Raw genomic sequence first — 15968 nt, forward strand, 5'->3', positions numbered from 1 at the left:
TTCAAATTTTGCAGGCATGAGATACTAAACTAATGGTGCGGCAGTTTTCACACCTGTCAGCACCGGCTTTTTTGGGAATAGGTATAACAACAATTTTTCTGAAGCCAAATTGACCTCCCAACTAGGCTTCAATTGTCTTTCCATTCTTCTGTAAATAATGCGTGGTAAAATTTTGCAGGCATGAGATACTAAACTAGTGGTGCGGTAGTTTTCACACTTGTCAGCACCGGCTTTCTTGGGAAAAGGTATAACAACATTCTGCCAAAAATCAGATGGCACTTCTGTCTCATACATCTTACACATTAAATGGAATAACCTTTCTATGCTGGTTTCTCCTAAGGCAGTCAGTAATTCGGAGGGAATGTCATCAATTCCAGGTGCCTTGTTCCTATTTAGGTCTCTCACTGCTCTGTCAAACTCTGACCTCAAAATTGGGTCTCCCATTTGATCAGCATCAACAGCCTCTTCTTGTTCCAGAACTAAATTATCTACCTCTTTACCTTGATACAACTGTTGGATATGTTCCTGCCATCTTTTTGCTTTGTATTCTTTCGCTAGAAGTGGCTTTCCATCTGTGCTCTTAATATTCATACACCTAGCTTTCCTTTCTCCAAAGGTTTCCTTGATTTTCCTGTATGCAACATCTACCTTTCCTACGACCATACGACTTTTGACATCCTTGCACTTCTCCTTCCGCCATTCTTCCTTAGCTACCTTGCACATTTTATCCACTTCATTCTTTAATCGCCTGTATTATTCTTTCCTGCCCCCTTGATTTCTAGCATTCTTGTATGTTCGTCGTTCATCAGGTCTCATATCTCCTGAGTTATCCACTGATTCTTAGTTGATCCTTTTTTCCTTCCTAACATTCTTTCAGCAGCCCTACTGGACTATCCACTTTTCCTCTATTGTGGTTCCTTCAGCCTTTTAATTTAGTCCTTGTGCAACATGTTCTTTGAAACAGTCCGTCACACACTTTTCTTTCAACTTGTCTAGATCCTATCTCCTTGCATTCCTTCCTTTCTTCATTCTTCAACTTCAGATGGCATTTCATGACCAACAAGTTGTGGTCAGAGTCCACGTCTGCTCCTGGGAAAGGTTTCCAATCCAACACTTGGTTTCTGAATCTCTGTCTAATCATAATTAAGTCTATTTGATACCTTCCAGTGTCTCCAGGTCTTGTCCACGTATACAGCCATTGTTTGTGGTGTTTAAACCAAGTATTCTCTTCTTAAGACGTCGTCTCCAAACGGAGTTAGACGATCCACACGGCCACTCTGATCTTGACATTGCAGCCATGCCATGTGAATTTATTGGAATATCTCTCAGGATCTTTAATGCAGTGGTTTCCTGTTGCCTTCTGCATCCTAATGCTGTTGACCAAACTGGTTCCTCCGCCTTTGGGAACAATTTCTTGTCCCCGGGACAATAGAGTGCCCTTACCCATACCCGCTCATCCACTCTCAAAGAGACTGTTGGCACCTGATATAGGGAATCTCCTTATACCGGGAGATAATCGGTCCCTTCATTCGTTAGCTGCCTGCATATAAAATATTATTTTTATATGCAGTCATTGCCCCTCTCTACCGCGGGGAGGTGAATGTCAGGATTTCACCGTCATTGAAAGAAGGACCAAATGGCATTTCCTTGTTTCTCTTGTTCTTTAGAAAAGAACCAAGTATTGACAAGGTCTAAATTATGATCAGTGGAGAATTCAACCAGCCGACTTCCCCTTTCGTTCCTTTGTCCAAATCCGAATTCTCCTACTGGATTGCCTTCTCGTTCTTGGCCTACCACTGCATTCCAGTCTCCCATCACAATTAGATTCTTGTCACCTTTTACATATTGTATTAAATCTTCTATCTCCTCATATATTCTTCTGATTTCCTCATCATCCGCTGAACTAGTAGGCATACAGACCTGCACTATTGTGGTGGGCATTGGTTTGGTGTCTATGTTGACAATAATTAAAATTATATTTTAAAATTTATTTTAATGAAGTTGTTTCTTCTTTTAGGTATATTTCTGTTACTCTGTTTTCTTTCTCTGTAAATGTATTTATTCAGAATTAGTTTCTGCAGGATGAAGAACTTAACAGGTATTTTTTTAAAAATTGTTTCCACGATGGATGCATTTTGTATATTCCTATGGGGAGTATTAATCATGACCATAAATGTGCTACTTTGATTTTCTCGATAAGCGCTCTTTAATGTCAGCTGTCTTGTGCAAGGATTTGATAGTGCTTTCTTGAACATAGAAGGTAAACCCCTAACTACTGCATGACCTAGCAACTTAGTGCACCTTTGAACTCCGAGCTTTAGTTCATCTTTGGACTTGTTTTAGTAAGTTACATTTATTAGCAGACTAGTGTTCACCCACAAGCACTACTACCGTAAGACTTCCCCTCTTGTTCAGGCTGTTGGCAATATTGCTCAAGAACATTTGATTCATATGATCTCTTTAATATCCTCTATTACACCCCCTATTTTTAATCAGTTAGAAGTTGCATCCTAGCTATAGGAAAAGTTCTGTACTAAACCTGCTATTAAATACATTCACAGCAATACATTTAATTTCCCTGTCATCAAAAGCATCTCATCTCCAGTGTACTTCCCTTGTTTCCATTTCTGTTAAACCTCTGTGTGACCGAGCTCGATAGCTGTAGTCACGTGCTGCCAGTATTCAGGAGATAGTGGGTTCAAACCCGATTGTCGGCAGCCCTGAAGATGGTTTTCCGTGGTGTCCCATTTTAACACCAGGCAAATGCTGGGGCTGTACCTTAATTAAGGCCACGGCCGCGTCCCTCTCACTCCTAACCCCTTCCTGTCGCATCGTTGCCATAAGACCTATCTGTGTTGGTGCGCCTTAAAACAACTTGTTAAAAAAAATGTGTTGCAGTGGCATGTAGTTATTGGTAGAACTGTTACTGGTTTCAAAACTAAATTGAACACAGATCCTTTTAAAAAGATTAAATGTTAATGGACCAGCGAAAGTTATTATGCTGGAAAGCCTTCACTGTGGACTTGTCTTTTTACCCTTGTCCTCTCTAAAGTTTAACTCAAGTGATTGATTTTCACCCTCATGAATTTTAAGTTAACACTTGCATTCCCTGTATCATTCTTCATAAGTATGCAGAGTTCATTGTGGAATTTCCTTGTTCACATGAGTGGAATGGTGTAATATGTATTATGAGCACTCCTACACATTTGTCTCTTCAAACTTTTAATGTAGTAGATAGCCATGAAAGCTGCTTCAGTGTTTAGAAACTCAAAGTAGATTAGTAGATGCTTTAACTGGAAATTATTTTAATTTAGATGTTATACTTTGGGGTTTATTCCCTGTGAAACAAGGCAAACTGCCTTAGATTCCTAAAATTCTGTGTTTGGTTTGCCTTCTCCAGAGAAACTATACATACAAATTTTTAATTATACCAGATCATCATTATATGTGAAGGTTTACTTTTAAAAGTATTTTACTTTAATTTCCTCTCCTAAAATTGATAATGTGTAGAAAATTATAGTATTTCTAGTCATATTATTTATGCAGGATGGAAGTGCCTTCGTAGAAACTTTTAGAGATTGTTCAGGGATGTTGGCTGAGTGTCCTGATATAAGGAACTTAAGGTATTTGATGACTGATTACTGAGCAATTACACTTTTATTTTAAAACTCTATGGCCTTTGTGTTTGTGTACATGGAATTTTTCTTTTGTTTGAATCAAACTACCTTTGTTCACGTTTACTTGGCGTGTTATATCATTTGACTAATTGCCATTGCACTTATTGTTGAGCACTGTGTTTATATCATTATGGTTGAGTTCAAGCCCCGTTGCATTTAGTCAGATGATACTGCATCGATTAAACGTGAGCAAAGGTAGTTTAGTGCAAAAAGTAAAAGAAATTCCATGCAAACACAAATGTAGTAGTCTAGGGAAGAAAAAAGAAATGCAATTACTCATTAATGAGTCACCATCAACTTCGGTTTTTTGTATCAAAATATTCAGCCTGCATTCCTGAACAACCTCTGAAAGTTTCTTGACAGAGTTCACTCCCACTTTGTATAAAATTGATGGTATTTATTATTGCAGTCAGTGGTTGGCATCATGATTTATCTGGCATTCTTAATTTCAGATCAAAAGTTGCATTAGCTTCTTAAGGAATCTTTTTTACTGGGTCTACAGGGTGATCTAGTAGGGATTATAATTGAATATTATGAGAGCACAAATCTTTGATTGGAATCCTTTGGAATATTCTAGTTTTATTTTTGAAGTACCTGTCAGGTTAGCCCCCTTTACCATAAGAGACACAGCTTTTACTTTTAGTACAGTGATAGAGATTTTAAAATCATATGAACCTTGCATGAAATTCTGTTTGAAAGGTTATGCAAGTTTTTTTCTTTTTATCCTTCTGATGCCATCTCCTCTTAGAAGTTTGGTAGCCACCATGGAGTAAATTTCCTATTTTGTATTTTCTGTGTCAAGGTTGCTTTGTGGATGTCGAACTACTAACTGAATAATCTTCCCCACCCGTGACCACGTTTCCTGTCTATCTTGCCCTCAGTTGTACCAGACTGTATAATTTCTGTAGACGACCAAAATAGGCTTCATTCTTGTATTTTGCTAGGATTGTTAAGACTGATATGTTGGAGCACTTCTTCATTGGCAACATGATCTACCCATGGGATATATATTATACAATACATTCACATTTCAAAGGCGTGGTGTCATTCTTTGGCAAAGCCATTAGTATCCATCCTTTGACACCATAATGAAGCACCAGAAACACATCAATACTCAAATTATGTAAATAATGATTTGACATTTTTTTGAGAGAGACCCGTTTAAAAAAGTCCCCATACTCTGAGCTGCCTCGTACTCTACAAAGTTTCAGAAATATCTTAATAGTTTAGGAATGGGCAGCAATATTTTTAATGTTCATCATAATCAGAGTAATTATTCACAACTTTTTTCTAAGCTATTAAAGTCTGTCCTGCATAATAAACGATTGACTCGCAACCTTACTCTCTACACTGGTCTTACAATTTTATGATTGCTGCTTAATTATTCACATTGAGTTATCGTTAAAGAGATTGCAAAACTTGGCATTATTCATTCCTGGTTGGTTAATGAAAAGAGATTCTCGAGTCAATGTTTAGTGTGTTTTTGTACAATGGAAGTGTCTCAGACTTTATAGCTACCTTCTTACTGAAGTGTTTGCAGTTGTGAGACTTCCAGAATGGAAGATCCGTTCAGGTTCCTCATAAAACTGTATGTCCCATCGATTTAGCCCTTAAAATTTGCTGTAAATTCAAGCTTGTTCACCTCTCTAAAATACAGTAATAATGTTTGCTGATATTATTTAACTAAACCTTTTTCTGTACTCACAAACTGTCATGGGTAACCGTCCTTTCTAGTAATTACTTGCTTAAATAAATAAAAATTGGAATTTAATTCTACATGCACGTTGATGTAAGGAGACTCTTGAATATCCCAGCCATGTAAACTGGTCACCATGTAACAAATGAGAATGGTTTTGTATCTCTTCACCTTGCTGCACAAATTTCTATCTTCTCATAATAAATGCAACCTGATGCAGAATTGATTCAGATTTTATTAAATCACTCAAAAGCAGTTAATACCACAGTGTGGAGAGAGGACCATGAACTTGCTGTGTGCAGTATTTAGTGAATCATGGGGAGTAATAAACCCAATTGGATCACAACCTGCAAGCCCATATATTTTCTTCTATTTTCGTGGTCCAAACCAGAAAGCCTAAACTGTCATGCAAGAATGTCGTAATTTATCACCTGTGTGTGAATCTGTTTCTGCACATTCTTCTTAATAAACTTAACTAAAGAAAATTTGTATGAACATATCAGTTCCCCATAAGCTGTGGATAACCTTTCATTTGTTGACATGCATATTGTGTTGAAAAATTGGACTTGCTAGAAATTTTCAAGGTTTTCCTCACACCTTGCGCAGTGCGTCATAATTCTTATGTACATAGGAACCCTGGATGAATCCTTTTCTTTATTGTACTACAATATTATTCACATGCTCTGTAAAGGTGTATTTTTCACTCAAGTAAAAAGAATTATTTTCCTAACTAACATGTCCACCATTATTTTGTAAATATTGGATTTTGCATGTAAGAAAACCAAAAGACAGATTAAAGTATTGTTGTAGTTATCCAAGTTCATGTTTAATGAGCAAGTTGGAAGCACTTTTAGGTTGTTATTTTAGAGAAAAATAGAGACATTTGTTTGTTTTTCAGCTTAGATTTTAATGTCAGAAATAACAGATTCAGAACATGAGCCACCATCCAAGTGATATATGAGTGTTCAACTGTTTTTTTCTTTTCTTTTTATTATTTGAAAATCTGTTTTGGGAGAGTCCTGTATCACGATATTAATCATATTTCTCCATTCTTCTCCTACAGATACGACAGCGATGTTTACAGAAATGTAAGTTGTGAAGGAAATCTGCAGTTCTTATGAAAGTGTAAGGGATTTCAATCCTCAGTTAGTGCTAATGCCCTCCTCCCCATGTGCATGTATCTTCTGGACACTGTTCTGTTATGCATATGAAGATAGATGGGATTACTAGCTAGTTGATGCAATTTAAAGTCACAAAAAAAAAGATAACTTAAAAAGTAGTTTTAAGAGGGAATGGGGTGGTGCTGGGCTGTTGGCTGTCTCACTAGAACTAATCTCGATGTTGCACGTGGCGTGCCTCTGTCTTTTGCAGGAGGGAAGACTCCAGATCTTGGCTCTCGAACCTACACGGAGATTATGAAAGAGCAGTTGCTACGTGGAGAAGAAACTGAGGTGAGCAGTCTCCTAGCTCTCAGATTTGTTGATGATTTGGAATTCATTTAATCATATTTTAGAGTTTAAGCTCCCATGATCTTTCAAACCACTATGATGATTCAGAAAATGTGTGTGTAATTTTACTGATTCGAAATATCAAGCAGGCAAATGAACATGAAATTGTTTGCAATTTTAAATAATGGATGAGATACATATCTTGGTTTGGCCATAAAACTTCTGCTGTAAGGGTCCTTGTAAAGAGTTTTACAAAGAATAGATAATTGAATAAAACATGAGTAAGTGAACTGTAAAATGTTGATGGTGATAAGTGATTGAAAAAAAAAAGACTTTGGATATCCTATTGTTAAAATTCTTTAAAACTGCTTGGCTTAATGTAGTAAAACAGAAATTTTCTTTCAGTGATATTCAAAATTAGATCCCAAACCAGCTGTATGTCAATCCAGCACTTAATAATTAAAACACATAATAAACTGTACTTCCTAACTTTAATAACATTCCTGCTAAAATTATTGAACGGGATACAGGAGTTTTAACATGAGCCTTAATAATACACTAGATAAACTTATTTAACAAGTTTAAAATGTAATTTTCCATATGTTCTGTAGACAATCAGTAACCCAATAAAAAATAAAAAATAAACACACACCTGGCAACAACTTTCAAATAATGTTGAGATAAAACTACTTTTAAAAATATTTTGATTGGTGCTTTCACAATCCACAGACTGTAAGTTGTGGCCTTACTTCTGCTTGATGTGTGTGCATTATGAGTGTTATTTGCAGTGATGGTTCAAAGAAGAAGGCTTTGCAATGAAGGTGTGCCAATGTGGCAACAGTGTACCAATGCCTGAATCACTTGAACTTCCGAGTTTCCAAGCTGCTCAATTTGTCCAGACTCATTTCTTTTCATTGTGATCAGACAGTATGAACAGTTAAGTAGACTGTTTCGTTCAGTAAAGTTGAGTGATTTTTAGCTTGGTTGTTTCGAACATTCAGTGACCAGAGTGCTTGAGCAGGAATTTTGAATGCGTCTAGTCTGAGCAAGACCCATCTCTTATAAATTTAAATGAGTCTCAATGTCTAATAAATAAATAAATAAATAAATAAATAAATAAAAATTATTATAAACCTAAAAAATTTTGAGGTGAGATATCTTGCCTTTGGTGATTTATTAGTAATTTCAGAAAACAAATTACAAGCACAGTTAATGGTGGAAACTAGCCATAAAAACTGGTCTTCATATGTCATATGAAAAAGCTAAATATGTTGAACGTTGACACAACGGTGAAAAGTACCTATGTCCCATCTCAAATAACCTGGGAGTTAAGGTAAATACCAAAAGCACGTGGTAAATGCGGTGGTACGGTCTATATTTTGGTAAGGCATTAAAAATACTTTACATGTGTTAAGTAATGTTATTTCTGCGTAAAAGTTATGCAAGTCATCTAAATCCATTTATTTTTACTTTTAAAAAGCTGTTTTGTTTAAATTTATAATTGATACTCTTGCATTAAAGTGCATTTTGAGAGGGGCAATGTGGCAAAACTGGAACAGCCATTGCAGTATTCAGTATCAGCTCATTTAGCTAACATACATCCCATGTGCTTTCTGTTTACTGCTGTGTTCCGGGTGTTATTGGCACACTAGTGACTTTGCATATTATTGAGAATTTCTTTCGTGCTAATATTTGGTAATATATCATTATTAAGTTGATAGTCAATCTTTGTCGTGGTGTTTAGGATTTAGGTAACTGTTCTAATTTATGTTTACATAAACTTTAAAGTTCTGTGTGGAGTGAAGATGGGTGAGCTCGGTCCTTGTCACGTAAAGCATTGAGAAGTGGAGCAAAATAATGTGATCTCAACGTTTTTAACAAGTTTAGTGACGCAAATCCTGGTAGTACTCTTGAAGAAGATAGACATGGCTTATGCACTCACTCAACACTGTTACAATGAACGATCAATATGTTCCAGGCAAAAATTAGGTGCTACACAACTGTAATTAAACCACAGGTATTATATGGATCAGAATGTTTAACAATATACTTCCTCTGTCCCGAAATAATAGTCGCATTTCTTTCGCAAGTAATTTATTAACAATAAACAATACAGAAAGGAATATACTTATATCACTAATACACCACACCAAGCCGATGCCATTGACAATACTCACAACTGCACATGGTTACTCAACACGTTCCAAGGCAGCACGAGCTGATATGACAATATCGGAATCACACTGTAGAACAAGAGGTGTACACCTCTGTCGTTGCAGTTCCTGTTTCCCCATATGAGGCAGGTTGTAACAGTTCTTTCCATGAACCTTCATGCATTCAACCATAACTTGTTGCAGGGTCAGGAAAACATTATTCAGTGTCTCAGCAGGAAGGTCATTGAAGGCTTCTTCAACAGCAGTAACAAGTTATCTACTGTGGATGTTGTGTCTTGATATAGGAGAGACTGTATGGCATGGAAGAAGCCGAGATCTAGGACATTCATATCTGGGCTATTTGGAAGCTGACAGTACAATTGTATGGTTAGACCAGTATTAGAAGCGGCAGCTTTAAACTCAGGATCAGACTATCAATATGCGGTTTTGCATTTTCCTGCTGTTTGTAGACGGGTTTTGATGCTGTCCATGAAGGCCATTTTAACTGGATAGCAGGAAGAACTTTCTCGATGAGCATCCTTCTGTATTCGTCATGTGTAACGGATTGGATAGGTTTCGTAACCAGTGTCCCCCTAGGCCTAGTTTTGCTACTGCGTTTTTCTGGTTCCTGGACAATGAATGGAAATACCCCAAGTTTACCATCCAAGTACTGGTTATGCATTGAATCAGGACGGGGACATGTCACTGCTGCTAGAAACATCACCTTCGTAATGAAGCCTTTATTCTGACAGGTTCGATGTGGATAGGGTTCAGCAGCAAGGTGAAATCGGCCATTTTCTGCAGTTATGTAAAACCATTTTTCATCGACATGAATCCGATCGAACATGTCCTGAAATCTTACTCTGCGTATTGAAATTGCTGGATCCAACATTAACAAACAAAATTGCAAACACTTCTGTTCTCCTGTGAAGTTCAGTGTTGGTTTTAGTCTTGATGAATGTCGTCGAACAGCTTTTTCGTGGATTCTGCGATGCACTGTTGATTTTGCCATACCCAGAGCGACAGCTACAGATCTGATAGTCTTTCTTTGATGCAATGGAATGTTTTTAAGTCTATCCTGATCTATGCATTTCTTCTTTCTACCGAGTCTCCCTTTCATTCTAGCAGAGACATCAGCAACAATGTTGTCATTCATTATGGAGTTCTCACCTTGTTTCCGTATGTGTTCTACGGACCGTCAATGAACAGCAAATTTCACAGCACTTTCCTTTATTACACCTCTTTGCAAGATGACATTATTACTTACACGAAGTAAATGCTCATAAATGGCCCTCCTCTGATCATCATCAATATTTTTCACTCTTCCCATTTCTTCAGTGACACTTTATCACTGCAAGTACAATATGCAAACGGTACATACTTCGTATTGACATCTATTGTACACACAAAGCGTCTGACTCACGTCACTACCACTGCATTCACCGATAGCTTGCATTGATCTGAACACCTCGGTTCATGCGACCGCCTACCAAGGTCATGTCCGTATGTCCCAGACTGCTAAACCAGTTCATATGCTCTGCGACAGAGCAAACATCACTGTTCTGTGCTTAAATTGCTATTAACCGAGCTTGATAGCTGCAGTCGCTTAAGTGCGGCCAGTATCCAGTATTCGGGAGATAGTAGGTTCGAATCCCACTGTCGGCAGCCCTGAAGATGGTTTTCCGTGGTTTCCCATTTTCACACCAGGCAAATGCTGGGGCTGTACCTTAAGTAAGGCCACGGCCGCTTCCTTCCCACTCCTAGCCCTTTCCTGTCCCATCGTCACCATAAGACCTATCTGTGTCAGTGTGACGTAAAGCAACTAGCAAAAAAAAAAAAAAAAAAGGGTTGACGGAATGCGACTATTATTTTGGGACAGAGGAAGTATTACACTAGAGAGAGAGAGAGAGAATGTGAGAGAGTCCAGAGTGAACAAGAGTAACTGGAAAAAAAAAAAGATAGGAAAATCATGGGATCCCAAAAGAATAAAGATATTTGGATGAAGAGAATAATGAAGACCTATACTTGCGGACTTCTGTGACATCACTTCTACGACTTCTGCGACATCACTTCTACGAATTTTTTGCTTTTGCAAATTCAACGTCAACCTCAAAGAGTGTTACTGGAGGAACATAGGCAGCTAATCAGTAGTTCTGGAAAAAAAAAGAAGAGAAAAATACTGTACAAGTAGTCTTAGGTTCCAAGCAGCTATAATTGGCCAAATTCTTAAAAAAAAAAATTATAAATTAAAAGAGTCAGGAGGAATTATGTGAAACATTTCAATCATTGTTTTAATGGCCAAGCTGGTGTGTGTGCGCGTGCGTGCGTGTGTGTGTTTTTTAATTTTTTTTTATTTTAAACTGTTGATTAGTAAATACAGTGATTCTTAGCTTTTGTGTGTTCCAGTTTCTCTTATATGAATCATTCTTTTCACTTCATTTTGCATAGCTTGTCACAGTAGAGTAATATAAAATGTGAGCTTTTGTCTGTTTATCAGGTCTTGTGTTTGTTATTGTGCCATTCTTTCCACCGGTCTAACATTAAGATACCTCTCATATTTGTTTACAGTTGAGAAAAAAGATTGCAGAGAAATCGAAGGATGGCACTTTGAAGGTGGTAACCAACGGTGATGTACCAAAGGTTGCGCCAAAGAGGAAAGGTCGCTGGGATCAGACGGGAGGAGATGAATCCGTTACTCCAGTCAAGAAACCAGCCACCACTCTGGTGACAGGCTCCATGTGGGACAAGGAAGATGTAAGTAACAACAGTCTTTGAGATTGGGCTGAAGGATTTGATAATTTTTAGTTTATAATCCATTTACTTGACCAGTTTTCTCTATAAACATTTTGTTAACCCTCAACTGGGCAACTAGCATCAACCAGCCAGTGGGTAATTATTCACCTCAACTTTTTTGTGCGGTCTTGCACAGTAGCTTGAGACAAATGTAACCAGTCAATACATGATGTAATTTGAATGAGTTATTTAATTTTTTAATGTTAATTCATTGTTAAAATGATTTGATTTTAATCAATATTATGAAATATTTATATTAGAAATGGCATTTGCAACAATTTCATTGTAAAATGAGTAATTTAATAGTCGTTTATTATCATTGTCATTGCTATAAATTTAAAAGGAAGAAGGATTATTTTGAAAGTGTGAACGAACATCAAACTACTGTGACAATGGAGCAATATGACAGAGTAGCGGGTGTCCATTAACGAGTGGGGCAGTATTGCAGTTTACCTAGGTCTGCTCAGAGGTCATTTTTCCATCTCTTCTAGTAAATGTTTCGCCATTTCATTTTCAAGTCGAAAGTTGCCTCTTCCTGCCATCTTGCAATACTCTCAATAGTTCAATACCCACAAAAAACAGGGAGCATGTTTATAAGTATATGAAAATGTATACAAGTAATGGTCAGTTTCATGAACAAAAACCATGTGCGCGCATAAATTGGTAGAAAACCTATGACTGCAGTACTGCCATGCACTATTCACCTGATGCAAGCCAGAGAACCTACAAAAAAAAAAAGTTTAATACTCAGACCTAATATAAATGAAAGCCTTTCAATGGCACACCAATAGATGGCAGAAGTGGTTAGCGGGCGTGATTTGTGCAATAGCCTAGCTTGCAAAGTGTTGCTCTAGTCGCTTATTGTTAGTATGCTGGTAGTAACCATGTGGGAAGTGCACTCTTGTTCTTTAACACATACCAGTCTCTGTACTAATTATTTTTATATACAGAGTTAATAGTGTTTGGTGATGGATAAGGAAAACAGGAGTTGCATAGCACAGTTTAAATTAGCAATGATTGTATTAGCAGAGAATAATGGCAGTCCTGCTGCAGCGTGTGAGTATTGTGTAGAGCCATCAGATGTTTGCTGTTGACATAATGAAAAAGAGCAGTTGTAGTTTGCCCAGGAGATAGCCTTATTTCAGAGGCCAATATCAGGCCAGTATGCAAGAATTGATAAAGAAGTGTTAAAATGTGGAACTGGACTAAGAAAATACAGCTGTTCAGGTTTTTACGAAATGCTACAGTTAAAGGTGCTGAAGAAGCAGAGAAAAGCAATAGAGGAATCTCACAGTTTTAACCCCTAGGGTGACACCGTTAAACTCCAGGCTGCACGCACGGTGTGCTCTATTTCTAGCGTACTCCCAAAGCTTAGTGCAATATTCTGTGAATTTCAATAGAATTTCCAAATGGGCGGGCGATAAAGTATCAAAAACCACACAATAACAAATTGCATAAATTATGAACACATGCTAACCTGATTATCTCTGGAACAGCTGCACATCAGTAATGTGACTTTGTGAGGTAGTCACCCCATGCGCTCACAACTCGCGGAGTATTATCATGAATTGCATTATCGTCACTATCTTCACTGGAGTAATAGCAAACTCATTCTTTGTATTACTCTCACACTCTGAATTACATTCCCTGCCATTAATAATGAGTAAATTAGCTATTTCTGCATCACCAACAACTCTGCCAGGTCCTGCCATGTTTACAAAGAAACTTGAAATGTGTGTAGAGTTAAAAAAAATTAATGACGCCAAACTTGTGCGACACCTCATGGCAGTAATAGATAGTTCGAAATATAGCCAAAAGTTGCCTCTTCCTGCCATCTTACGATGAAGCAAATAACTAATATGAAATCCACATGAGTTTCAAATGTTGCGGTTCACCATTGCGCCGTACGTGCCGTGATCGTAGCAGGCCAGTAGGCACACTGTTGCGCCACACACTCTATAGGCATTAAAGTACGCAGAGGGTGGCTGTGTAGATTCATGAAGAGGAACAGCCTTTCTCTTCAGTGGAGGACATCTGTATGCTGGCGATTGCCAAAGGACTGTACCAAGAAATTGGTAGATTTCTGTTGGTATTCTAGATAGAAAATTAAATTCACATCATTTTTCCTTTTTCCCATTTTTGACATTAAAAATTGCTGAAAAGGAGGAAATTCACGAGTAAATATAGTCTAACCACACCTTTGCACATCTTTCTAGTGATACTTAATGTTGAGGAGGAGAGTGTGAAGAACCATTGATATATAATAAACTGTTTCCTTTTTTTTAAATCAGGCTACTCCAGCATCAACTCGGTGGGATGAGACCCCAGGGCATGGGAAGGGTGGCGAGACCCCAGGAGCTACACCTGGCCAGAGTACGCGCATGTGGGATGCGACGCCAGGACATGCCACCCCAGGTCACGCAACACCGGGCAGGGAAACCCCTGGCACTCAGGATAAAGCTTCCATCAGTAGACGAAACCGTTGGGATGAGACACCGAAGACTGACAGAGGTGAGTATTGAGTTAAGGTTGTTGACAATGTTTTAAATATTGCTATTGCAAATAACATAATTGTTTTGTGTAACTAATATATTTAAGAGATAAACTAACTTTGTGCATATTTTTTTTTTAAAGGGTATTAATTGGCTCATATTTTTCTATATGTTACAGAAACGCCTGGTCACAACAGTGGGTGGGCGGAGACACCACGTACAGATCGCACAGCCGGAGACCTGATACAGGAAACACCCACCCCCTCAGCCAGCAAACGTCGCAGTCGTTGGGATGAGACTCCTTCGAGCCAGCTCACTCCTGGTGGCATGACACCTCAGACACCTGGAACTCCACACACACTTCAAGGGACTCCTCATGGCACTCCTCATGCAACACCTTCCCTTATGACTCCTAGTGGTGTCACACCAACTGGGCCCAAAGCCATGGCTATGGCAACACCCACTCCAGGTGAGTCACAGAAAATACTTCGGCCTTGTGCTGCTATTAACGTAGTGTATTTTTTGTTCATTATCAGAAATTCTCGGCATAATTAGGTTATTTCTGAAGAATTCCATATTAAATTAATGTAATAGAAATACATAATACACCAATTTTTAATTTAAAAAGTACTGATTTTATTTTGCTCTCTGGATCTTTTGATTTATCCGCATTTTAAAACAATGCAGAGAGACAAAATAAAATAGTTGATTTTGTTTCAATTCGAAGATAACTGCCTCTTTAGTGGAATCACAAAGGAAATTGAATGAGTGAATAATAGACATTTTAAATTCAAAATGTTATTTAAATATTGTTTGGAAATATTATCTTCACAGTAATCCTTATACAAGGGCAACTATCCTCTGTGGACTCTCTCTTTCTAGTGCAATATATTTTTCAGAAGGCTGTTTTCTTATAGTCACGATCTTCTTTCTTGAAATGGTTTGCATATTAAATTTTGTTTTTGCCTTACAGGTCACTTGGCTACAATGACACCTGAGCAGCTCCAGGCTTACCGGTGGGAACGAGAGATTGACGAGAGAAACCGCCCATTCTCTGATGATGAACTGGACGCCATGTTCCCTCCTGGATATAAGATTCTCACCCCACCTGCAGGTAAGTGACTTCATTGTATCGTACAGTAATTCTCTGTACTTATGCTGAACTGATCTAAATGAAAGATCGGTTCTTTATTCCGTCATACCAAGCAAGTTGGCCATGCGGTTAGGGGCGCGCAGCTGTGGGCTTGCATTCGGGAGATAGTGGGTTCGAACCCCACTGTCATCAGTCCTGAAGATGGTTTTCCGTAACGCCACGACTGCTTTCTTCCACTCCCAGCCCTTTCCTATCCCATCATCTCCATAAGACCTATTTAGGTTGGTGCGACGTAAAGCAACTTGTAAAAAAAAAATCCATCATAGCATATAACGTTTTTCCTCCCGAGTACAGTGTTCTAAATTCAGAGGCAAGATTAAACTTCATATAAGCAATGAAATAAACACGATAGTATCTGCTTTTGGTTGTGGAATTGCAGAATTAATAAGATGAATACCGTCACCCCACAGTTGGAAGCAGCTAGTTTTCTCAGGTCTTGACAGTTGAATGCGACAGTGAATGTGCGAGCTGAATTGGTCTACGCAATCTCTCCTTCTGTGGATTAAGTATTATTGCTGTAGAAATCAACTCTTAGGAGTAGTTCAATCTCTTGAGT

The 15968-nt window shown here is 38.0% G+C and overlaps 1 protein-coding gene across 3 annotated transcripts in view; it reads left to right on the forward strand.

Moving 5' to 3' along the window:
- The window catches only part of Sf3b1 (splicing factor 3b subunit 1), a 127614-nt gene that overhangs the window by 66927 nt on the left and 44719 nt on the right, over window positions 1-15968 (forward strand). For all 3 annotated transcript variants that reach the window (XM_067158901.2, XM_067158904.2, XM_067158903.2), the window contains 5 exons: window positions 6745-6824; window positions 11543-11728; window positions 14059-14278; window positions 14438-14728; window positions 15233-15373. In XM_067158901.2, the coding sequence (XP_067015002.1) occupies window positions 6745-6824; window positions 11543-11728; window positions 14059-14278; window positions 14438-14728; window positions 15233-15373 (918 nt within the window). The remainder of the gene's footprint in view (window positions 1-6744; window positions 6825-11542; window positions 11729-14058; window positions 14279-14437; window positions 14729-15232; window positions 15374-15968) is intronic.

The sequence above is a fragment of the Anabrus simplex genome, chromosome X, assembly GCF_040414725.1.
Source record: "Anabrus simplex isolate iqAnaSimp1 chromosome X, ASM4041472v1, whole genome shotgun sequence".
NCBI lineage: Eukaryota > Metazoa > Arthropoda > Insecta > Orthoptera > Tettigoniidae > Anabrus > Anabrus simplex.